Source organism: Epinephelus moara, chromosome 9, assembly GCF_006386435.1.
Source record: "Epinephelus moara isolate mb chromosome 9, YSFRI_EMoa_1.0, whole genome shotgun sequence".
In the NCBI taxonomy this organism is placed as follows: Eukaryota; Metazoa; Chordata; class Actinopteri; order Perciformes; family Serranidae; genus Epinephelus; species Epinephelus moara.
The window spans coordinates 20,240,630-20,264,176 of record NC_065514.1 but is presented as its reverse complement, the minus strand read 5'-3'; the positions used below and the strand labels follow the sequence as shown (position 1 = coordinate 20,264,176).

The following is a 23,547-nucleotide window of genomic DNA, read 5'->3' as shown; positions in this document are numbered from 1 at the left end:
ATGATATGCGGGCAGTTGCCGTTATAGTTAAATGGTGCCTGGCAGCATCAGGGGGAAATGCAGCAGGACAAGGACGACAGTTAAGGCGGTGAAAGTCCGAGTGCGGTGGATGGCTCCACCACACACCGACTTTAACCCGGGTGAGAAGTGCTTGCGTCCTGTAAGATTCTAAAGCCAAACCCTGTTCTTTTTTCCTAAATCTAACCAAAGTTCTTGTTGCCTAAACCAAACCTAAAGGGGAAAAAAAACAGGTTAATTTGGGGTATTGTACTGACGTGTGTTTACTTTGAAAGAGACTGTATGTAAATGTTAAATTTCCTGTGAAAACAAAAGCGTATTTTGAAAGATGTGCATGCGTGAGTGCCTGGCTGCCGTAGGCTACACTTTTTTCTGCCCTATGGCAACTCAAGAGGGTCATACTATAGGCCTATAGAACAGTCTGTTACAATAGCACACTAAAACTGATCTTGATTTTTTTTTTTTTTTTTTTTTGGTGGGTTTTTTACATGGCTAAAAACGAATCTAGGCAACGTTTGCTCAGCGCCATACAGTTGTGTAGCTTAACTGACACTGATTTTCTACCCAGAAGTTATTGTAAATAAACATTGTGATTCGGTCTATAGGTTCCTTTGTAGCAACCTGGATGCCCTGATAAGTCTGCGTGAAATTCTAATCCCCTTAGCAACCACTTAGTGACAGCGTACCATTGCAACTTCTTTAGATACAGAGAAAAAAATCTAGCAACAATCTAGCAGCCCATATCAGCCAACTAGACTGTTCCACTGGAATTGCATTGCTTGGCAACAGATTGGATCCATTTTTATTTCCTGTCAGCTGATGTAATTTACATACACTGCAAAATATCTCAACCAAGGGAAATAAAAAAGAAGGAATGGTCATGATGACAGTGACAGTGTTGCAGGAGTCAATGGGGCAGGCACTGCAAATCACACTTTAACCCATTATATCTTTGTTGTTCAGTCTTTGACGAAAATTCCTTCCACTTTATTAAAATACTCACAATACATGACGTTATATTATGTTCCAACCCTCACCTATGGTCATGAGCTCTGGGTAGTGACCAAAAGAATGAGATATGGATACAATCAGCCAAAATGAGTTTCCTTCGTGGGATGTCTGGGCTCAGCCTTAGAGATAGAGTAAGGAGCTCTGACATCCAGAGGGAGCTCGGAGTAGAGCCGCTGCTCCTTTGTGTTGAAAGGGGTCAGGTGAGGTGGTTTGGGCATCTGATCAGGATGCCTCCTGGGCACCTCCCATTAGAGGTGTTCTGGGCATGTCCCACTGGTAGGAGGCCCCGGGGCAGACCCAGAACACATATAGCATCTATAGCAACACCTCAGTTAAATCTTAATCAGAGAAATTTTGCTCACTAGTTTGTGCTGCTGTTGATCTGACTACTTTCCACTTGTGTCTGTTGGTGAGTGTGTGAGCAGGAGCTGAGGTTCATGTTCCTGAATGTGTCATGATCCAGGGTTTTTTCTTTGTAGTCTTAACTCTGGGGTTTCATGTTGTTTGGGGTGTCTTGTTTGCATTCTTCCTCATTTCATGTTCATTTATGTTAAAACTATTTCTTGTTTTGTTTTTTAGATTCACTCCTTATGTATCATGTGTGTTTTTATTTCCTGTCTTTGTGTGTTTTCCTGCTTTAGTCTTTGTAAGTCCCACCCTGATTAGTTTCACTCACCTGTTCTTACTCCCCCAATTAGTGCCTTTCCCTCATTTACCCAGTCGCACACCTGCCCTGTGTTAGCCTCATTAGTCCTTCCCTGCTTCTGAGTTTTTCCCAGCCAGTCAGCTCCCTGCCTGTTCTTCTGCCTCATGACTTTACCTCACCTGAGCTGCCACCCTTTTTCTCCACCTGTGATTCATCCCTTCATCAGACTAGTTTGTATTTAAGTACTGGTTTTCATTTCAGTCTTGGCTCCTTGAGTTTGGTTATTTGATGTTCAGTTGGTGTTTCTGTGGAATAGAAAGTGATCTTTTTGAGCTCCTGTGAACTGTTGTTTCTTGTGTTTGGGTCCACCTTCTCCACACCACACAACAGGATGTTTGTCTTGCTGTGGGTTATTTAAGCATCAAGTTACACCTGTTAAAACACTTACACTTAACCTGTGTATGAATCACAATTTAGCTTAAAGGTCTTATGTATGACTAAAGAGTGTATGCACTCAATATGATCTATAATACTGGAACTTTTACTGATCTGCTGTTTATCTGATCTGTTTCAGCTGAAACATACAAACAACACTGAGCACTTTTTTGGCTTGAGGCCTGATAAGTCCAGTGGTTGAATTTATGGCTTGTATTTTTATCCTGTTGATAGTGAGGTTGATGATGGATGGAGGAAGGATGACAGGCTATCTGAGGGTTCTGTATGTGAACGTTGGCGATGAGGTTGCAGCATAAAGTGAGTCCATGGATGCACAGAGCCTCTGCTGGATGTGTTAATGCATGTTAATAGTCTGTTGGCCAGAGCAAAACTTTTTTAGTTGTCTTAGATGATTTCAAGACATTTTAAGCTCGTCTTTATCTAAACTGACAAACTATTTAGTAAGGTGAAAATTTCCATTGTAAGGATCTGGAGAGACAAAAGAAACAAAGGAATGAAAGAAGGAAGAAAAGAATGTTGTTTTGCAAAACTTGAAGGGATTTTCCCACCCTGCTTGCTTTAATCCTCAGTCAATAACAATCCAAAGCAAGAGCAGGGACATGTCATCACTGCAGGCTTGAATTCCTCAAAGGACAGATTCAGGGTGATGTGTTAATTAATACAACAATCCTCATAAGATATGTGAAAAAATTGGTAGCATCACTTAAAGAATCTTTTTTTTTCCACTTTTTTTTGTCACTTTGATGATGCATCTATCTTCTAAATCAACTTGTAATTTCATCCCACACTATTTTCATTTTCTAAATACAGGAACGTGAAGGTCATGACAGTTAATTTTCCATCTTTTATCATGTACTAAAAATACATTAAATCATTTTTTTTACTTTATTAAACTGTCCTTGAGTGATTCTATTCTATTTGCATGCAACAACCAACCACTGGCAGGACAATCAACAAACCAAGCCGAGAGATCAATCAGAATCTGTCATATTTGTGCACATATTTCAGACAAAATCCTCGTTTTTCACCATATTTTCTGTGTTTAAAGCAATTATGTCCATGTCTTGATATACAGAACAAATACAACACCCTGGTTAAAGTGTAATACCAACTTATGGCACTAAGTGTCACTGTTTACTTTGAAGTGTCCTTTATCAGATCCGCTCAGCACCTGACTTTGACCCTTTCAGCCTCCACTGCACTTTCAAGCTGCTGCACATCTGCTTTAAGGTTTGTCAACACATGTATGGTAGAAAATCATATGGTTCAAAACAGATTTTTGGCGCATTAGTGTTTGAGGGTATGTGTTTACAGCAGTACCTTTCAGGAAGTAAATTCAATGTGATAACTTCAAAACAGCTGACCTTCTCTCTGTCAGGTCTATGAGGGAAACTGTAGATTAATGTCAACATGAAGAAATAAAATTAACTTGAATACCACAGACAAACAGGAAATAAGACAGTGTCCAGATACTGCGTTAAATATGACATTGGTGCCCTCTTGTGGACTGTTTGACCTTAATAGGATAATTTGACCACAATTTTTTGAAAGCCGTGAGAAATAGAGCAATGTATAATTGATTAATACAGATTAAAGTGGATCCTAGTAATCCCTTAATCTGCTGACAAATGCATCAGTAATGAGAGACACTATAGAAAATTACTTTCTGTCTTTATTTATATGGCTGAAGCTGTTTAATACATTTGTATAAGATTATACATGAGGACAGCTTCATTAGGCTGGTTATTCCATACATCAATATACAACTTTCAGGACAAACACACACAATGAGTCTATGCTACAACCTTTACAGTGTTTCTCTTTCTCAAAAGCAAATTAAAATTCAACCAAATTAATTGTTAATTAGATTGTCATGTTACACAGAAGCACAATGCAACCTTTTTATCATGAAGTAAATAAGATGTTTAGATATAAATAGTCCATTTCCACTGTCCATTATCGGCCAGTATTGTCATCCATAAGCTCCACAGTCCCTCAGGTCATGTAAGGTCACAACTACCTGCTGTCAGCATGTATGTTTTCGTCTAATAAGGATATTAGAAATGATGGCATGTTGTTAGGAATGCAAAGTCACGCTAGTCCTTTTCAAGAGCTGACAAGCAAAAATAATTCCTTTATTCAGAGTCAGAGTCAGTATGACGATGAGTCTGCATGTGATTTTGAAACCAAAAGTGATTGCAACATGGTGTTCTACTGGTGACTATGCACTAGTTTTGTCTTTTACATGCCAGTTGCTACAAAAAGTTGCTGCACACAGCTTGGGCTACATCCCGATTGTAGTTTCAAATTCTTGCTTACTGGTTTCACTTTTCACCGTCCTGCGTCTGCCTGATCTGAACAGGTATGACAATCTCATTGGCTGAGTCGGTGATGGATGTCCTGGGGGCGGGGGCCTCTATGGACAGAACTCCATCACCTGACAGTGAAGAACTGATGTGCTGTGAGTCCACCCCTTGCGGCAGCCTTGAAGAAATGAGGAGAAAGTTTATTTTGTCCTCTTGCCTCTTAGACATTTCACCATTTGTTTGCAATAATAAGACTTAATACTGAACTGAACTGAACTGAACTGAACTGAACTGAACTGAACTCAATACCCAGCAATTATATTGAATTTCACCAAGATCATTTTTCAACATTTGTCACATTCACAGAGAGAACTCACTTGTATTTCCGGGTGAAGCACCTTGAAACCGATCCATGCTCATCCTGCCTTTCTTCATGATTTCCTTGTAATGAAAAACAGAAATAATTTTAAAAAGCTATGTTAATGTTAATGATAAAGCACAAATTGATTAGATTCATCAGGATGTTTTTACTTAAAGGAGCAGTGTGTAGGATTTAGTAGCATCTACCGGTGAGGATTGTAGATTGTTTCCAGCTGAAACTTCCCCCATGGGCCAAGTATGAACTCCTGGGGCCATATTCACAAAGCTTCCTGTACAAAGACCTGTTCTAAGAAAATTCTTTTGTTTTCTTAGAATTTCCCCTTAAAGTTAAGACTAGGTCCTTGTAAAGATAAAAGCTATTCACAGAGCATCTTAGACCTTAAAAGAGTAGGGAGGACTTTGAGAGTTTCGTAAGCAGAGGAGAAAATGGCAGATTTGTGGTAGATCTCATTAGAGATACACACATTTCCCACCAACGCAATAACTCTATAACACCAGAAATAAAATGATCACAACACTAAGATATTTGAACCGGAAAAATGCAACAGTGCAGCAGTGATGACTTGAGTCTGTGTCAACCTTCCATCAGCAGAGTGATCACACTGACAATGACAACACTTTCACATTCTCACATTGTGATGCAGTTCATCTCATTTCCACTGGGTGTCCACACCTTGCAGGCTCACACAGGGGTGTGTCTGTGACAACCAATCACAACTGTTAAAAGAATGCTTCATACCTAGCAAGGGGGTCAACCACACCTCCTCACTAAGGAAATACTTTCTGTCCCTTCCTTGCTCTCCTAAATCACCCCTAAGCTAGGAATCCTCACTATTTTTTTAGGCTAAGTTAAATGTTCTCTGAGAGTGTTCTCAGAATGGTTGTGAATACAGCCCCAGGCCCCTGGGCACCACTATGCAAAAGGCCCCACCAACTCTCCAATACAGAGGTAAGAAACACAGACTTTGTGGTGGTTTTGCCCTTTTTGTTGTTGTTGTTGCTCTGCGTGTCTTTGTAGTCATTACGCATCTTTTTGTGGTAATTTTGTGACTCCTTAATGGTTTAGTTTGGTGTCTCTTTGTAGTCGTTTGTTTCTTTGATGTCATTTTGTGTGCTTTTTGCTTCTCTTTGTGATTGTTTTGGCCCTCTCTGTACTTATTTTGTGTATCTTTGCAGTTCCTTTGCAGCTCTTTGTGGTCATTTTGAGTCTCTTGTTTGTCGGCATGTGTTAATTTAGGTGATATTTTGCAGGTAAAAGACAGGGCACTGACACTTTGAGCCCTTGGGCCTGTGCTCGGAAGACCTGTCCAGTAATGCATGTCTGCAGAGGTTTCTTCCTCTACAAAACAAATGGACCCTAAAGCAGTTTCACGTTTACAGACTGTGTTCAGCTCGTCGCAGAAGGGCTGCTAACTATGGTGGCCAACACGGGAATCCAGATTCAGACTTTAAAGAGGTTTTTACCGGGAGCTGAATTATTTGCAGAGATCTCTTCCTCTCCAAAACAAATGGAACCTGTGATTAAAACCAGTAAATAAAGCAGTTTCAAATACAATGAATTCATGTGTTTGCATCAGCAAAGACACAAATGGCCCTGTGTAGAGCAAGTGTTTGGTTTGTCTGCTCTGGGCTACCATAGAATCATGGCAGTGCAACATGGCAGACTCCATGGACGAGGACCCACTCCTCATGTAGATATAAACAGCTCATTCTGATGTAACAAAAACATATTTTTAGGTGATTATACACGAAAGAAAACATACTTATAATATATACATTACATATCTGCCAACATATCCCCCTAAATCCTGCACACTGGACATTTAAGTTCTCACATCTCACAAATAGCACATGCAGAGTACCTGATATTTGCAAGTACCCTTCCTTGGTCGTGATTGTAATCTCCTCTGGTGAGAAGTGATTGACGTCCAGATTAATCTTCCAGCTGTCTTGCCCAGTTCGGATCTCTGACACCCCGCTCGTAAGTTGCCTCAGATCCTTTTGGTTCAACGCCGCAGGGTGCTGACTGCTGAATGGAGGCAGAAGGGGAGTTTGTGTGTGCCCAGGCCAGGAGAAAGCTGCCAGTCTCCTCTTTGACCACTCTATCCAGTCCAGATCACTTGGATCCAGGAATGGAGGGAGGCCAAAATCCTGCGCAAAGATTCGGCTCGGCTGCGTCCAGTTTGGGAAGGGATCCCACTTGACATCTCGGCGGAAAATGGGACGGGATAGTATTTTATTTTGGTCCCCCATATCCTAAAAAATAAGCTCAGAATGAAGGGAAAGGATGGTGAAACTGCAAAGGCTTAGAGCTCCACCCTAACAAACAAGTCGAGATTGATGATTTGGACTCTAAACAATAGGGCAGCAGTATTTTTATTCCCGGCAGAAAGTGAGCACGAGGTCTGAGGAAAAGGCTGCTCTGGCATCTGTAGTGCTCTCCTCACACACTTTATATACCCAGCTGATTCATTCTAGCACTTGTCCAATGTTAAGTGTGATCTAAAGGATGAGAATGACTTGTATGTCATGAACTGTGGTGTCACTCCTCCGTTGCCCCTGGACCTGGAGAGGATAATGCTAACTATTCAGTATTTATATCTCTGGAGTGTCTGTGGCAAGTTGTTGGTGAGTGACTCTGGAAGCAGCAAGCAGACAGTTTATTCAGCAGTGGCCTCTGCAGTCTTGTCACATACTGGTGCTCATTGTCCATAGAAATCACAGCCTTGTGTTATGTGAGGGAACAGCACGTACATTCAGAGTCACACCGTAAACAACAGAGTTACTTCCAGTTTCTCAACACAAGACTGAAGGAAAAGAACTCCAAACAAACATTATTCTGTTGTGAGCATGTAGGGCAAATTACAACGTTGATGACATGTTTACATTCAGGACAAAGTGATGGACGGAGGTGCTGACGCTGTCGAGTGCTGGTGAGGAATTTTGCATCCAGAGCAACGTCTTCATGGGTGTTATGTTGTGCAAATAATGAAGTGAGCTTTAGAGAAATAAATCATACCATTGGCATTAGAGAGGAATGGTATTTATTTATGAGGCACTATCTGAAGCCTTTCCATCTGCACTCATCCAAAGCATCAGACCAAGATATTAACTAGATAGCCTACTAGACTATTGTCAGCAACACCATCTTGAATTACCATCAAATAGGCTATTTTAATTTGTATATACTTGAGATCATCGTGATAACCTTGGTAAATATGGAGAAGTTTCCTCTTTAAGTTATAGAGGGATACAGTGTCTTGCAGGCCAAACTGTAGTGTCGCCGTCTGACAGTCCACAGATTTTGTTACCTTTTTAGGACACATGATTTCTTCCTCATCAAGAATGAAACTGTGCACCTTCTTACTGAAAGCATCTTATTCAAACGCATATTATTTGTTTTCCATGTTCAGTGTGACATTTGTTTGCAGGGCTTCCATCATACGTGCATTCAAGGCCCGCATATGACAAAACTGACTTGAGGATTAAAAAGAAAAAGTTAAAAGGACTATTTTATTGAAAGGTTAGCCCTTTAATGTCCTCACTAAGAAAAAATCAAAGGAAAAACTTTTTCTTTGCATTTTTTATTTGCTTATAATAACAAAAATCAATCTTAATTTTTTTTTAGCAGACCCCATAGTTTTTTAAATATAGGCCTCTACCACACAGCTGTGATGGCCCTTCATGGTAATGGTACAACAGGAAAAAAGTTACAAATCATGTTCTGTTATAATGTTAGAAATGTGTTAGTTTACCAACATATACCAATTTGTGACCATGGAATTAGTAGTAATACCAGTACTACTATTATTTCCATGTATGTATTCTAGATGTTTACCATTGCAGTACTTCAAAAGCATCTCAAAAATGGTGAAAAAAAATCATGTTGATAGAATTGTTTTCATCAAATATATAATGGAATAATATTAAATTTATGGTATTAACAACAATGAATATTCATTCATTCATATTTTTATTTCATAAGAATTGCAAATTGATTATCTTAGCATCACTACCTTTGCCATTAAAGGCCAATTCATCCATTTCATTGAGCATAGCTTTAGGCAGTAAAAAAACATATGTATATATATAAAATGGATAACATTAAATGTATCATTTAACAACAATAAATGATCAGAAGATGTTTTATTTCTTAGCAGATTGTCAGTTTTAATTATATTAGCTTAGCTTCTCTGCCTTTACCATTCAAGGACAAATGAATTGTTTTGCAGAGATTTTTTTGTTTTTAAATTATTTGACCCTTATTAGATTTTTATTTTTTGTATAAGGTTACTCAAACCTGTTCAGTAAGACCTCTGAAACTATAATTTGTTAATAAACTTGCCTACCTTTGAAAATCCCACCACACTGAGCCGTTGTGTCTGAAGGAGGTGAACTGACAAGGCATATGATATTAAGACACAGTGACATCTAGTGGAATTTTTTAGCATAACGTGCCTAAACCAAATGTAGCTCAATCAGGTTGAGTTAAAATTTAACAAATTTTTCATTAAGATATAGTGACTCAAAATGTGCTCTACCAAACAGTTAGGATGTTAAGGGTTAAAGCTTCTTCTGTTTTTTGATAATTATCTGGTGCATGCATAATATGGCTTCTTGATAGTAGGGCTGTGTCTGTGCTTTATAGAGCGGGGATACATTTTGTGGCGGGTTGAAAATGTAGTCTGAAATCATTTGTATCCCACTGCAACTTTTGCTGTAAGGAGAAACTTATCCATATTCTCTAAGAGTATAGGCCTACCTCATTACAGTATAAAACAACAATAGGCCTACTAAAGCAATAAATTACCACTGCCAAATATTATTGTTGTTAGTTTTAACTGATAAATAACGAGAAAAGACAATAAGAAACATTTAAATACACATTGTAGTGGAGTATTGAGATAAAAGGCCGGTCAGGAACATCTCAACAACAACATGTTGTTATGTCTGTAGCTTGGCAGAATGCACAGTAAAAGAAGAAAATCATAAATCACACTGAGTCTGAATTATAGTTACACAATAAACTGTATTTGAAAAACTTTATTGTCCAACATATTTAAACATAGTAAACTGTATGACAGTATTCATCAGCATTTGATGACAATGCACAAACAACAAGCATTTCATTTTATAGTTTTTTTCCTGTTTCTGTATATACATATATGTGTGTGTTTATATACATATATAAATATACAGGTGGCCTGAAAAGCTGACCAAAGACTTTCTTTTTCTTCAGTAGACCAAAAACAATGATAATGGAGTGTTCAGACAGTGGCAGGTTTTTTTGTTTTTATTAATGTTTCACCTTTCATGAGACTTTTATCAGTTATTGTTAACTTATTGAACAGGCTTACAGTATGTTAGAATGCTTTGCAGTGACGGTGCGTCTGGTCAAAAGTGCAACACAAGTTATAATTTCAAAAAGCCAGTGCAATAATAGCCACGTAAAAGATGGAGTGAATAGTTACTCTTTAACTGAGCAGAGACCTTTGTATATTTAGCCTGGATCATGGCTGTGCTTTACAAGACTTACAACCAATACAAGATGTCTCTTTTGTGTTATGTGTGTCTTTACCTACTGAAAGCATATATTTGTGAACGATTCATTTTAAAGGTACACAGTTTCCAGTAGCTGAGGAGTTGTGGTTAGAAGGCTGATGTCATCTCATTGTCTCGTTTTCTAAAATAAAATAAAAAAGAATAGAAACAGTTAGAGGGTAATGTACTTTCATTCTGTATGAGGAGACTATACAAAGCTTCTGTGAAACTTTTCCACATTCATTAAATGAGTTAATGAATTTAAAAGATGTTGTCCTGCAGATTAATAACGCATCAACTGAAGATACTGCACCTTTGCTTTCTCTTGGAGTGGAGTACGATTGTTGTTATAATTAAAATCAGTGCTGCAGCTCCAACAACTGAACCCGCCACAATTCCTGCGACGTTACCTGCAAATGACAAAGATGTTTTTAAAACAGAGGAAGTTCCTAGGAAGTTTCATTACCTTTTTACCTTTAATAGTTAACTGCATAGATTCAGACAGAAAGTAAGAGTACATGCAACAGTGATCCCCAACCAGGTAGAACTTTGTTCTGCTGACACAGTCATCCCATGCCTGTACTTTTTTTTTCTTGTCCAGTTCAGTGGAACACATTGGCTTAATGTTGTACGTATGTCTCCTAAGTATTTTTTGTGTTGCTACTGATTAAGGGTGTAGGTTCAGTTTCCACTTTGAGTTGGTGGGGGACACATTTGAATAGGGGGTTTGTGGGTCTTCTGCCAGAAAATTTTGAGCGTCAAACACTTATTTTTATGCACCAATGTGCGCCTTTTATAGACCAATTTATGATGTGTATATGTCTTCAATTTTGTCAGAATAAAAAGCCTTTGTTTCTTTCATGTTTTTCTTGGGGGGAGCATTCCCCTGCATCCCCCCTTTCCCCGAAATCTGCACCTATGCATTGGAATGTATTGAATTAAAAATACAGTATGTTAAGTGTACCCTTTGAGTGCATGTATTTGCTTCAAACAAAGGCAAGAAAAAATTAATTCTTGTCATTTGTGATTGGCCGTAATATACTTCCCAGCCATGCAGGCAGTTGAAAGCATGGTTCTTGGTATGGCAATGTCTGTTGATACGTCTGTTGTGTTGCCTTTTTTTCCCAGACTGATTAGCTGGATTGGCAGAAAATCTTGTACCAACATTCATGGTGCCCAGAGGATGAACTTTACTGACTTTTATTATCCTCTGAGATTCTGACTACAGGTGAGATTAACATTTGTAGATTTGAATGAAATCTCTTGTCAGCTTTTGGATAGACTGCAACAAATTTTTGTACAACCTCTCATTGTCCCTGAGAGGATGAATTGTAAACACTAATGATCCCTAAATGTTTCTTCTAGCACCATCAAGTGTTGAGGTTTTAGTTTAGTATGCTTAACACAGGTTTATCTCCTGCTACTGCATTCACATTCATGTAAGAGTGTCACCCACCAGGCGGATAAGCCACCTAAGAGTTGAAGAGGTTTGTTTCCAAGAACGCACAAGAAAACCTTCCCGAACAAGTCAGTAATTATACACAGAAAAAAGGAGCAAATTTTCTGTGCCAAATATGAGCACAAATACAGGCACTCAATGGCATTAAGAGCACAAAAAGTTTTTGAAAAGCAGCTACTCTGGACTGGAACAGGTCTCACTTTTCTGCATCCGACAGCTTCCCTCCTTTTTCCTGTGAAGCGGTGTGTTTCTCGTAAGAGTGGGACAAATGGCCACATTAGTCACCTGCCACTGATGTTTCTTGGATGAACTGCACACTGGCAAACATCAATGTCTGCTCAAGTTTACGGGAAAAAGTGGCTGAGCCTGTGAACGCCACAGTTGTGACATGAAAAAGTCTCAGGCGAGCGTGAGTGACCGACCGACCTTTGGCACAGCAGCACAGCTTTTAAGCCCAGTGCCATAGTTGATTGGAATGCAGCCACAATTCTTGCTTACATAAATATTTGTATAAAAATGTCATGAGTGATCTGATTTTTTTTTTCAACACTATAGAGCTGATTCGATGGATCAAATGATGCACAGAAGGACACACACACACACACACACATACATTCTCAAATACAGACACATTTGCCACTGCTGATTTGTGAAGATCAGAATTATCAGACAAAACTGATTTCATAATTTTTTCATACTTGGAATCACGCAGGATGTGTCCTGTCCAGACCACTGGCCGTTCGACTGGCAGACGCGCACTTCTGATCCTTTGAGTTTGTACCCGTCATCGCAGGACAGCTTCACCTTAGCTCCTTGTAAATAGGTGGTCCCCTCCTTCCTCCCATTAGTTGGCGGTGAAAGCCATCCACAGGATGTCACTGCACAGCAAAACAACAACTGTGAAGTCATGCCAATGTCTATTATAATCACTTTTTCATTGTGTGTTTTTATAAACTCACCTGGCTTTAGATCCTTCACAAGGAAAATGTGACTCTGGAAAGACATTTTGGTGGCATTTCCCATTGCTGGACTACGGCCTACCAGGATGTCATACCTACAGCACAGAGATACTGATCAGAAAGTGAGCTGCTGTAGTTAAGAAAATTGTTTCACTTCAGTGCATTTAAACAAAGTTGAAGAATGCATCATCAGGAGCTAAGATATTACTTTTATTCCCTGTATGGGGCAAAATCTAAAAATGCTGCGTCCTACATTTCCTTACATGCTTTTTGTGAGACCTCTTTGCTTGGTCATTACCCATGTCCTTCAAACTCATACTTCCAATATAGAATGCAACCTTTTTGTATTCAACAAGCCGAAATTATGGCCTGTTCTCATTCCCAGGTTGTCAAACACTGTCAGATATCCTTAACATGTAATATTGACACCAATGGCGCAACTGACGTAGTGTAAAGAGCAAGAAAGTCTGCTAAGGACAGGGGGTGGGGAGGTAGATGAGAAACACTTTAATTGAAATCTGGATCATTTCTCTTGATCCGTCTTGATTGATTCCACATGCAACCACTAGGTGGTCTGTCAGCAACAGGGGACAAACAAGTACAGGTGCAAAAAGCTTTATCTAAATATTGAAATGAAACAGGTTTAATATCCAGACTTTAAACTCTTTTGAAAGATTAAGGTTTTTGTTTGTTTGTTTTGTTTTTTAAAAGAAATAAAGGGGGAAAAAAGACTTAGGGGTATCACAGTTCTTGTCACATGTTAAATCAAAAGTCAGAATATTTTTTATATAACATTATGTAATTTACACAGGTCCACACTGATATCACATGATGTATTTCTGTCACAGTATTTCTATTATTTTATTTATTATCTAACCCATTTTTAACAAAAATAAGTCTCACTGAGGTCAATGATTTTTTTTTTTTTACAAACATACTTATTTTAACCCAAAAAATGACTTTATTTCTAAACCTAACCCAGTAGTTTTGTTGCCTAAACCTAACTGTGACCATTTCACAACATTAACCACGTGTTGCAATGTTTGTCAGCTGTGCATCACGTAGACACACTAAAGGGCGCTGGGTGCGTTGTTATCAGACACCTATGGGTGTGACAAAGTGTCAGTGACCTGGGACTGAGGACAGGTTGAAGATAACACTGATGACATCACAGTGACATCATCAGGGTTTAGAAAGTTCTCCTCAGGAGTGGTACTTCTAATGATGTGTAACCCTCCCCATATAGAGACGTGACTTCATTCTTACTGAGATAGCCAACATTATTAAAGATTTTCTTGTCATACCTGCAGAACTGAGCGCCCTCTCCAGAGCATATCTCAGCTGCTTGATTGGCTAATGGATCATCTGGACTCTCAGGGACAGAAAACACCGGAATAAAGGTGTGGTCGTGTCTCGGATAGTAGAGATATGTGTTCAAAAGATAGTTGGAATCATATGTGAATAAGGCAGACTTGTTGGAGATGGCCCCTGTAAGACAGAGAGAAACATTAGACAGTTACCATTACAAGTGCTTCAAGTTAAGTGGAAACTTTGCAACATGAAAATTCAAAGGGTGTATGACATGACCCCTAACAGGAAGCAGTATGACAAGATGCGGTGTGACAAGAGGACCTTAAACTTTGACCTGCGTGTAATTTTTCCTGACTAATATCCAAGATAATTCAGGAGTCAGGAATAAATTTATGACTACAGGTTTCCATTTTTAACCTGATAATAGTCCTGACCTTACTCTCCTAGTTGCCTTATATTGGCCTTGACTACATTTGTTTTACTTATTGATCAAATAAATCATTTCCTACTCAACCATTTCACATCATAAGACAGTGAATGAGTTGCTTCTTATTATGTGGGTGGTTTCATCTAATAGTCCAAATTTCATGGGATTCATAGTCTATGTAAAATATACAGATGTAAACACCACATTCATTTTGAAGAACAGCACATAATCTGCATTGTGAGATTTTTTTCTTACAGCTTGCCCCAAAGCTGAACACCTCCTCTGGATTGCTGTGGTTCTGCACAAGTTGGCCGTTGGTGAGAGCGAGATCATCCCTGGGGTCACCGTTCATCTTTCCCAGCAGTCCCAGGGTGGAGTTTTTGAAACCCTCTGGCAGGAGCACGGTGGTTGTCATGGTTCCCTCTCTCAGTCGGACTTCCACCCCGGCTCCACTGGGGAACATCACGGTCACATTTGTAGAGGACGGAGAAAACACAAACACACCTAGAAGGGAGATTAAGTCAGAATAAAGGCAGTTCTTTTAGTTTTAACAAGATGATATCGAGACCTCACTTTGAAGACCCTGAGAGGATATTTTCTCAATCAGCATCTTACTGTGTGGGTCCTACAGGAACACACACATTTATGCCAAAGTTGGAACAGTTTTCATTTCACATTTCTGCAGGGGTGGAGGAAATATTTAAATCCTTCACTAAAGTAAAGTAGTGACACAACTGTGTAAGAATACTTACACACAAATAAAAGCCCTGCTTTGAAAATTGAAAAAGTAAAAGTACAGAAAATGTGTGTGTTATATTTTTTTAATTTGGTGTATAGGCAACACATTTTTACAACTGGAGAATGTATGAATCATTGTAGTTCTACAACAGCAACAAATGAAAATGAAAATCTTAAAAAATAACTGTTATTCATTTCAATACGCTTGTTTGTCAAAGCCATAGGGAGTCACCAGAGAGGGGCTAAAGAGCCCCATGTGGCTCTAGAGCCAAGGGTGCTGACCCCTGGGATAGGACATGGGCAAAACTTAGAGATCAAAGTTTTTCTCAAAGATTGTGTCTGTCAATTGAGGTAGTTCTTATCTCGCTGACGTTCGTTTAAAGGTTAATCTCTCTGATAATTTTGGATATAACGAGCGATTTGATGCTATAAAAAGGGGGTTTGATGTCATGCTTGACAGTTGCATGTGCCAATTGTTGTGCTCACAATCAATGGTGCTGCTCGCAATTGGTTAGACAGTATGGGCAGAACATTGATACCGTGGAGACTCTGGCTCCAAATGATGTCACCAACACAAATTAGCAGCGTACCTGGGGTATACTGGCAACATTTTATGCAGTGGAAGGAAGTATTGAAGGAAAATTTCATAAGTAAAAGCACTCACACACAAAAATCGACCCTGTGAGTGTTATGTTAATATAAAGTACATTGGATTACTGGATTATAATTGATACATTTACTGAATGTGTAAGCAGCATTTATTGTTGTAGTTGCTCAAGGTGGAGGTCATTCTTAATACTTTGTCTTAATCACAGTGTCACAACTGTGTCCAAATTCCCATTTACTGTCAAACAAAATCTAAAAAGGGAAGACATTTTATAAGATTTTATCAGGGATACGAAAATAATAAGCAGAAAGTTGAATCAGGGTCTCACCGTGCAGGTCCATCCAGCTCTGCTCAGAAAAGGAGAGGGTTCTCTGATTCTGCAGCACTTCAAGACTGTTGTGACCGCTGGCCAGCCGCACCTCAATAACATCAGAGAGTTTTTCCTCCATGGCTACAGCCGTCAACTTTGTTGCTTTTATTGAGGTTTCTAACAGTGGAAGAATCAGATCAATGATGCAGGGATGAGGAATTATAATAGTGTATGTGCAGTGTGTTTTAGAAATATTTGTCACACTTATCAAGTGATATTATCATTGTTGAGAAAGACAAACTTTGAAAAGCTCAGTGCCTTCAGTAACTCACCATTCACAGGCTCTGTTCTGCCTTGGATTGTCAGCATTTTCTTTCTCGAGGTCACCAAAGTGTATTCCCCAAAGCCGTTGAAGGAGTAGCTGACACCATCAAATGTAATGAAGTGGGGATCTCCAAACACCACAGCTGGCATTTCACACAAGAATTTAAGTTCACACAGTACAACAATAATCTTATGAAACAGATAACACCATTATTAAAGGTTGACTCACCTGAGCTGGGTGGCTGGTAACGCCTGCAGTCACTGGAGGGCCGGTGTTTGAAGTAGTAGTGGCAGTTGTCAGACCACAGGCAGCAGTAGTAGAAGCTGAGGACGTCATAGACCCAGTGGGACTGTCCAGGAATCCGAGGGGGGCTGTTGAATGGAGGTGAGCCCCAGTCGTGTGCTCGGTCTGGGGTGCTTCCCCCAATGGAGTCTCCTGTCAGAACCTGAGCGCCGGTGCTGTCATAGCAACACTGTTGTCCCGCTGCGTACCTAGGACTGTTGATAGAAACATGTCAGCAATTTAATTTAAAGTTAGGCAGTAATGCTTACTATGTTTGTCATCTTATTTTAGAGTGTTACCTTGCTAACATTTTTTTAATTCGAAATGAAAATAAAGTACACCTGAGACTGATGGGAGTGTCATTAGTTTTGCAGGTATTCAGTCATAAAGTATTGAACGAAGTCAAATTTTGACCTGATAATCTTGAGGAGGACATGAAAGTGTGTACCTAATATTGGCAATAATGGGGTTTCTCAGCAGTTTCCATTACAAAAACGCTCATCATCCAATCAATAGAAAAGTTTTGATACCTAATCACAGCATGTATTTTTCTACTGTGCTGGTGGCTTAATGTGGTAAGTCTATTTTCGAGGGATTTTTGACCATTTATATCAATTCTCAAGTGGTCAAAAATGCTTAAATTTAGCACCAAAACTATGTGACAAATACTATCGACCTAAAAGTATCCACAAAAACTTTTGAGACATAATTGAGCATGGAAATGGCCATCATATACTTCAATTATAATGATCTAAGCCCTTATACAGGCTCCTAACCAAAACACAATGTTTATTACATATGAATACCCAGAAGAGTTGAGTTGTATCTCAAATTATTCTTTAGGTGCCCAGCTTTGAGATGATGTATACCACTTAAATGTGGCATGTACTGTTGACCAATTATCTCCCCATAAACATCCTCCATCCTCCCCATGAAATCTACTGATGTAGATTACGCATCATTTTTTTACATTTTATTTACTGCAGTATTGTTAAAAGTTACATCAAATTTTTAATTAGCTGTTTACCTTGTAGTATAGTACTACTTTCAGGATGCTTTTGATATATTTTTAGGTATGAATGTACAGTTATGGGCAGGTGACTCCATTAATCAGTGCACAGAGTAAAATTTTACTGTGTCAGGTGTCATTATTCAAGTTAAGCTTTCATAAAGAGGGCGGGTGCAGAGTTTAACCATTAGTGCACTAACTTACAAGTGAGTACAAGGAGGATTACGGGGGTATTTACTACTGTTTGCTTCTGGGGTGAGGCAGGGTGGGCCAGGTGTGGGCATTTCTTTGAGGTTATATGTGTAATTAACAGCTCAGATAAAAGAACAGAAAATAAAGATTAATTAATAAAGCCTGCTTTGCAAATTAGATAAATACTTTGTGTTTCAAAGTATGGCTTTTGATGTAAATGCAGTTGTAATATTTAGAATATAATATTCTGCAAGTCTGAGTGAAGGATTCACCTTGCCTGTATCGCTCTCACACAGTGAATACTCCCAGGGTGGTATGTGCACACACTCCCCTTCTCCATATCGCAGCCATAGTCAGTCTGAGGAGAAAGAGAAAGCCTCTGTGACCAAGCAGCCAACCATGTTCATATGTATACTGTAATCCAGAGAGAAAATAATCCTCATCAATACACACACTAGCTTCACACATGCAGATCAGAGGCGTACTACATCAGTACATCAACACATTCAGTCACTATAGGCTCACATGCAGATTTAACACACGTCACTCAACAGTCATTAGAAGACAGTAATGGCTTTGCCTAACCCTTACTGTAAATGTGTCAGATAAAAGGCATGAGATCAGTGCTGAGACGTGGTCAACATTCCAAGAATGCTTGTAAAAACAATTAGGGGAGACCTCTCCTTGACTTTTAACTGATAAGCAGAGAGCATTAGTAAAAGGCCACAGCCACTGACAGTCACCATAAACACATAAAATAATTACATAGTTAATGAAGCACATAAAAATACTTTTATGACGTCTCTTTTCTGTTCATCTGAGACATATGATTGCATGTGTGTTATTTAAATTGTGTGATGATTGTCTATTTAAGCCTGCGTTGACATAACTTATGATGTTATGATTTGGGTTTGTTGCCTTTATTATAGGGCAGCTGGAGATAGACGGGATAGGAGGAAAAGAGAGGGGAGGAAATTGAGCAGTCATAATATCTTGTTTAGACATTTGTTTCTAAAATCAAAGGGTGAGCTACCGAGGCACCACTGCCTAAATTTTAATATTTCACTGCTGGAAAGATGCAGTAGACGTATTGTTGCTAAATGACCTGAGAAAACAAAGAAAAGGGACTGTGGCATTCACTTTTGCTCGAGAGGAAAAAGAAAGAAAACCGCATCTGCTAGCATGCACTTTGACACACCAGTGAGCGCTTTCACTGGCAGGTGGCAAAACACAAGCTTGGCTATTTTGAAATCATAAACAATATGCAGGTGGCTGATAACAAATGATCTCGAATCACAGTTGAACAATATATTTCTGAAAACATTTTTAGGCGAGAAAGAGGCAACACAGTAACACAATCTTGGTTCATATTTGATTAGCACCACCGCTACCGTTTTTTGGGCCTCTGTTGTTACAATACAGAACTTCACGATTTCTCACATTACAGCCAAACAGTGCACTAAAATATGTTCCTGAAGACATTTTAGGCAAGAAATGGGCAATACAGGAAAAGGATCTTATGTTTTTATTTGATCAGCGCCGCCTAGTTTTGATGTTTGATTGGAGTTTGGTCTGTGTTTGAGCGAGATCCCAAGAGCCAGGAAAAAAATGCTGATTTACACACACTACCCATGTTATTATGATACAAAGCTGGTTGAAAATGGCAAAGTATCCCTGTAACTGCATTTATGTGCATGAGGTAATTTGAATCATCTCACAGTGATTTTGGGCCAGTTTTTAATCATTAAACCGTTATTTTTTAAGGCTGTCTCATGTGATTGCAGCCAAACTTGCTGCTCTTCACACTTACATGAAACCTCCCAGTGTCTGCTCTCGCTTGAGCCAGAGTGCAGGGGCAGTCTATGATCTCGCTGAGGAAGTTCGGCAGCTTATCTTCCAGCTTGTCCCATGCTAGACATTTATCCAGGGCCCAAACTGTCGAGTTCTGCCTGAACTTCTCCTCCAGATGCCAGGCCAGAGCGTGATCCTCGGTCCATGCGGCTTGTACATTCCTAAATGACATGACAAATACTGTACAGCTGACAACCAGAATAATACAGTCTTTCTATATTATAGGAAGGATTGTTTAAAAGATATTGTATTATTGATTCGTGATGATTCTGAACATGTGAAATTGTTTCAGTACTCATTTTCTGCAGTATAGATACGCAGATATCAGCTGTGTTTTCTTGCTCTCTCTTATTATTAATGTTTACTACAGTCTTTCTGCTGTTATCTGCTACTAACCAAGAAAATTCAAATTCATTCAGTCAAATTTGTCAATTTTTCCTCATGGTATCGATAATAGTATCAAATATTGATATTTTTCAATGTATTGTATTGAAGTTAGAGATTCTAGTATCGTGACAACACTAATAGGAGGTGTACTGTACATACCACATGCCATCAGGGTACTTGCTGGGGCTGATGCGTAGAGAGCCAAGTTCCCAACTTGCAAAACCGTTCTCTGCTGGTTTAGGCAAGAAGCTAAAGGAGCCATTGTTGGGCTGATCTTTTGCAAGTGAGTACAGGTATTTCCACTCACCCTGCCAGTTGGCTGAGTAGGGTTCTCCTGCAGAGAAACATTTAACAGAATCCTTTGTTTTTACTTAGCTAATAGTCATGTGATCTACAAAGTACAAATAAACAGGTGTACTCACCTGTCTCCCTGTATCCCCAGAGCTCTATATTGACCCTGTCCGCTATGACCAAAGAGGTATTCCACGTCATCTCAAGAATGCCTCCGACATCAGGTGTACCATAGTACTGCCATTTTGTTGAGTTGACCAGAGTCGCCTTAAACTTAGCATCTAACTTGCCAGTATGAACTGCAGCAACACATTTGAATCAAATAATGTTACTGTCATTTCAACACCAAATAGAAAACTGTGTTTTAGTTTTAGACAGTAACTATACCTGAGAGCCAGCTGCCAACTCTGTTGAATGTGGTGCCATTATCAGAGGAGATGTCCAAGGGAATCCATCCTGTTTCATACAGTAGCGGGGAGATACAATGGCCTCTACTGTGGTCATCCACATACCCCACAGTATCAGTACCGTAGTTGAACCTGCCATTAGATATAAAAGAATGGTCAGCAGGTTTCTATGAAGTAAATAAAGTTGTAATTTCTCTCAGTCATTTAACTAATCAAAGATTTAACCAGAGCAGGTTCAAGAACAAGGATGGGTTACTGAACAGGCCTACCAGGCACAGGCCCAGGTGCACAACGTGACAGGGCTCCCGGGCCTTCACATGCAAAGTGTCACTCAAATCAACACGTACAGAGCAGGAAGAGACACAAAATGACACAAAAGAGACACAGAAAGACCAAAAAGATCAAAAATTCCCTAAAATAGATACAAAACAACCACGAAAATATGCAAAACAAACACAAGGAGACACAAATGTACCACACAGACACAAATCCACAAAAACCAACAACTAAAGGAACAGATGGAACATTTTTCAGATAGTTTATAAAGTAACATTTCGACAGCTTATTAGCTGAGATTCAATCAGCAATTGAACTATTTTGCTTTGTCTATATGTGTCTACGTGAAAATTCATGAACACACACTTATGTACAGACAAAACAAAACAGCTGAATCTCAACTAACAAGCTGCTGAAATGTTACAGATACCCTATCATTTATCTGTGGGTGGACTGTCCAAAGTGTAACCCAAAGTCTTACCTGCATATGATTTCTGAACTATTGAAACTCGCTTCAAGGATAGTAAAATCTGTCCCACCCAAAATGGACCCGGAATACGGAAGGGCTTCCACACAGTACTCCTTATAGTCTGTACAGCAGGTCTTCAGGGACTCACATGTTGAGTGGCATGAACATGAGAGAAATTGTAGCCCACAGCTTCCTTCACATGTCAGTCCTGTCCGAAAAAGAGATGTATCTTACGTATGGAGTGTGGACTGTGCCACCATTTTTTAAAAATTGATAAATCCAAAAGCAAGTTATAGTTATAGGTTGGTATTACTTTAAATGACAGTGACAAAACACAATGTATGTGGCAATTCAGAAATGTATGGGTACTTACCTAATGTCCTGCAGATACATGAAACCAGGAGGACAAATATTACCGCTGTTAGTCTGTCCATCATAACAGAGTGAATATGCCAGCTAAGGTTTCTGCTGCTCTCTCAGCTCCTTTCATCCCAGGTATATATACTCAGCATTTTCCTAAACCTTGGCTCTTCTCAACAGAGGCATTTACAAACATCTGTTTAATCATCAACCAGAGGTCATTATGATAGGAACGCACTTCATCCTCACGTGACTATCTTTGACCTTTGATATCTCACTTCACTGCCAATCAGTGCATAAGATTTATTGAAGGACTAATTAGTTTTAGGTTGTATGTGACAGGAATTCATCTTGGCTCTTGGTCAACATTACTCATTATAGTTAGATAAAGATTCCACTTGTAAAGACACAATTATGAAGATAATAGCTAAATATCTTATGTTTGGTGCAGCAAAAATCCATCCTGTGAAATGATATTAAAAAATATATATATATATTGCAATGATATGAAATACATGACATACTGTGTATTTAATTCATTATTAAAATTATGTACTGTGTCAGTTAAAAATATAGCAAGCTAGCCAGGTAGGTATGTAGGGGATAGCGGGGTTAGTTGGGATATTTTTTCATCAACACAAATGAATCTTCTATTACTCACAGACTATTTCAGCTGTAGTGAAAATAATTTGATCCCTGAACATGTGTTAAAAAATATTATTATTATTATTTTTTATTTACTTTTTAAGTTTTTTAGAGCCCAACCCAAGCGTGAAAGGCACAATTTCGTTAAATGTGCATTTTACCTCCTGGCCTCCTTTTTAATCCCTGGGACAATATAGGTAGGATGGGTTGACACACCTTGTTCTGGGATAATACATATATATATATATATATAGATAGATAGATATAGATATAAATTAACACCTTATATTTATGATGTCACATTATTAATGTGTTTCTTTGAGTAAAATGAAAAAAATGTAAAATTATTATATTTTCATAAATTACTGAGATATGGAATGTGTCTGTCTTCTGAGTCTTAACTTCATTAGCATCTATTAGCTCAATGTTGTTAACATAGGCTACAGTTGGGTTGTATGAGGTTCATGTAGTAAACATTCACTCAGTGGCTTCACGATGGGTTTTAATCACTTAGGAAAAGCCTTTGTCTTGTTTTTGTCTTTTTTGTTAATCTGTAACAAGGTAGGATCTATAAGCAATACTGTCCTAACTGCCCCAGAGTAACTATCTTTACCATCCCAGGGAGAGCAGACACACATTGGACTCCTGTGCAGCTATCAACAATAAATCAGACAGCTAACACTAACAACAACTGATATCAACTTTACAACAATATGTTTTTTTCTATGCGCCATAACTAAAACATTTAGATAGAAGAAAAATATACAAAAGAGCCAGAAAGTGAACTTCCATGGTGTAGATTTCAAAACTGTGACTAAAATGTGGGAAATAGTCAGAGGGCTCTCACAAGGGTGTGGCTGAGTATGAGAATGGTGAATGCCAT

General features: G+C 38.9%; 2 protein-coding genes and 1 long non-coding RNA gene across 4 annotated transcripts; 1 reads left to right on the top strand and 2 right to left on the bottom strand.

The window, feature by feature from the left end:
• Positions 1–3,842: 3,842 nt before the first annotated feature.
• On the bottom strand, positions 3,843–7,273 carry LOC126395832 (heat shock protein beta-1-like). Its single transcript, XM_050053571.1, has 3 exons — positions 6,681–7,273; positions 4,815–4,878; positions 3,843–4,615 (listed from the first exon to the last, which is right to left on the bottom strand). Exons 1-3 carry the CDS (start codon positions 7,069–7,071, stop codon positions 4,456–4,458), a joined length of 615 nt encoding a protein of 204 aa, XP_049909528.1. The 5' UTR covers positions 7,072–7,273; the 3' UTR covers positions 3,843–4,455.
• On the top strand, positions 5,591–14,897 carry LOC126395834 (uncharacterized). 2 transcript variants are annotated; one of them, XR_007570498.1, is made up of 3 exons: positions 5,591–5,767; positions 11,488–11,587; positions 14,773–14,897. It is a non-coding gene; the product is annotated as an uncharacterized LOC126395834 (long non-coding RNA). The 2 variants fall into 2 exon arrangements; XR_007570497.1 differs by lacking the exon at positions 14,773–14,897 and adding an exon at positions 14,088–14,177.
• LOC126395831 (sushi domain-containing protein 2-like) lies at positions 9,828–22,276 on the bottom strand. The gene is made up of 16 exons (XM_050053570.1): positions 22,033–22,276; positions 21,672–21,867; positions 20,895–21,046; positions 20,639–20,806; positions 20,376–20,550; positions 19,789–19,990; positions 18,251–18,336; positions 16,724–16,992; positions 16,503–16,637; positions 16,189–16,347; positions 14,771–15,019; positions 14,082–14,265; positions 12,778–12,872; positions 12,517–12,696; positions 10,673–10,769; positions 9,828–10,501 (listed from the first exon to the last, which is right to left on the bottom strand). Exons 1-16 carry the CDS (start codon positions 22,094–22,096, stop codon positions 10,468–10,470), a joined length of 2,445 nt encoding a protein of 814 aa, XP_049909527.1. The 5' UTR covers positions 22,097–22,276; the 3' UTR covers positions 9,828–10,467.
• Between the last annotated feature and the right edge of the window lie 1,271 nt (positions 22,277–23,547).

Excerpts from the sequence above, each read along its gene's own strand:
- LOC126395832 (XM_050053571.1), bottom strand. The coding sequence starts at position 7,071 with ATGGGGGACCAAAATAAAATACTATCCCGTCCCATTTTCCGCCGAGAT. Across the intron at positions 4,879-6,680 it reads AGGGTACTTGCAAATATCAG|GAAATCATGAAGAAAGGCAG; the intron begins GTACTCTGCATG and ends TTTCATTACAAG. Across the intron at positions 4,616-4,814 it reads TGCTTCACCCGGAAATACAA|GCTGCCGCAAGGGGTGGACT; the intron begins GTGAGTTCTCTC and ends CATTTCTTCAAG.
- LOC126395831 (XM_050053570.1), bottom strand. The coding sequence starts at position 22,096 with ATGATGGACAGACTAACAGCGGTAATATTTGTCCTCCTGGTTTCATGT. Across the intron at positions 20,807-20,894 it reads AGTTGGCAGCTGGCTCTCAG|TTCATACTGGCAAGTTAGAT; the intron begins GTATAGTTACTG and ends GTGTTGCTGCAG. Across the intron at positions 16,993-18,250 it reads GTGAGAGCGATACAGGCAAG|TCCTAGGTACGCAGCGGGAC; the intron begins GTGAATCCTTCA and ends TTCTATCAACAG.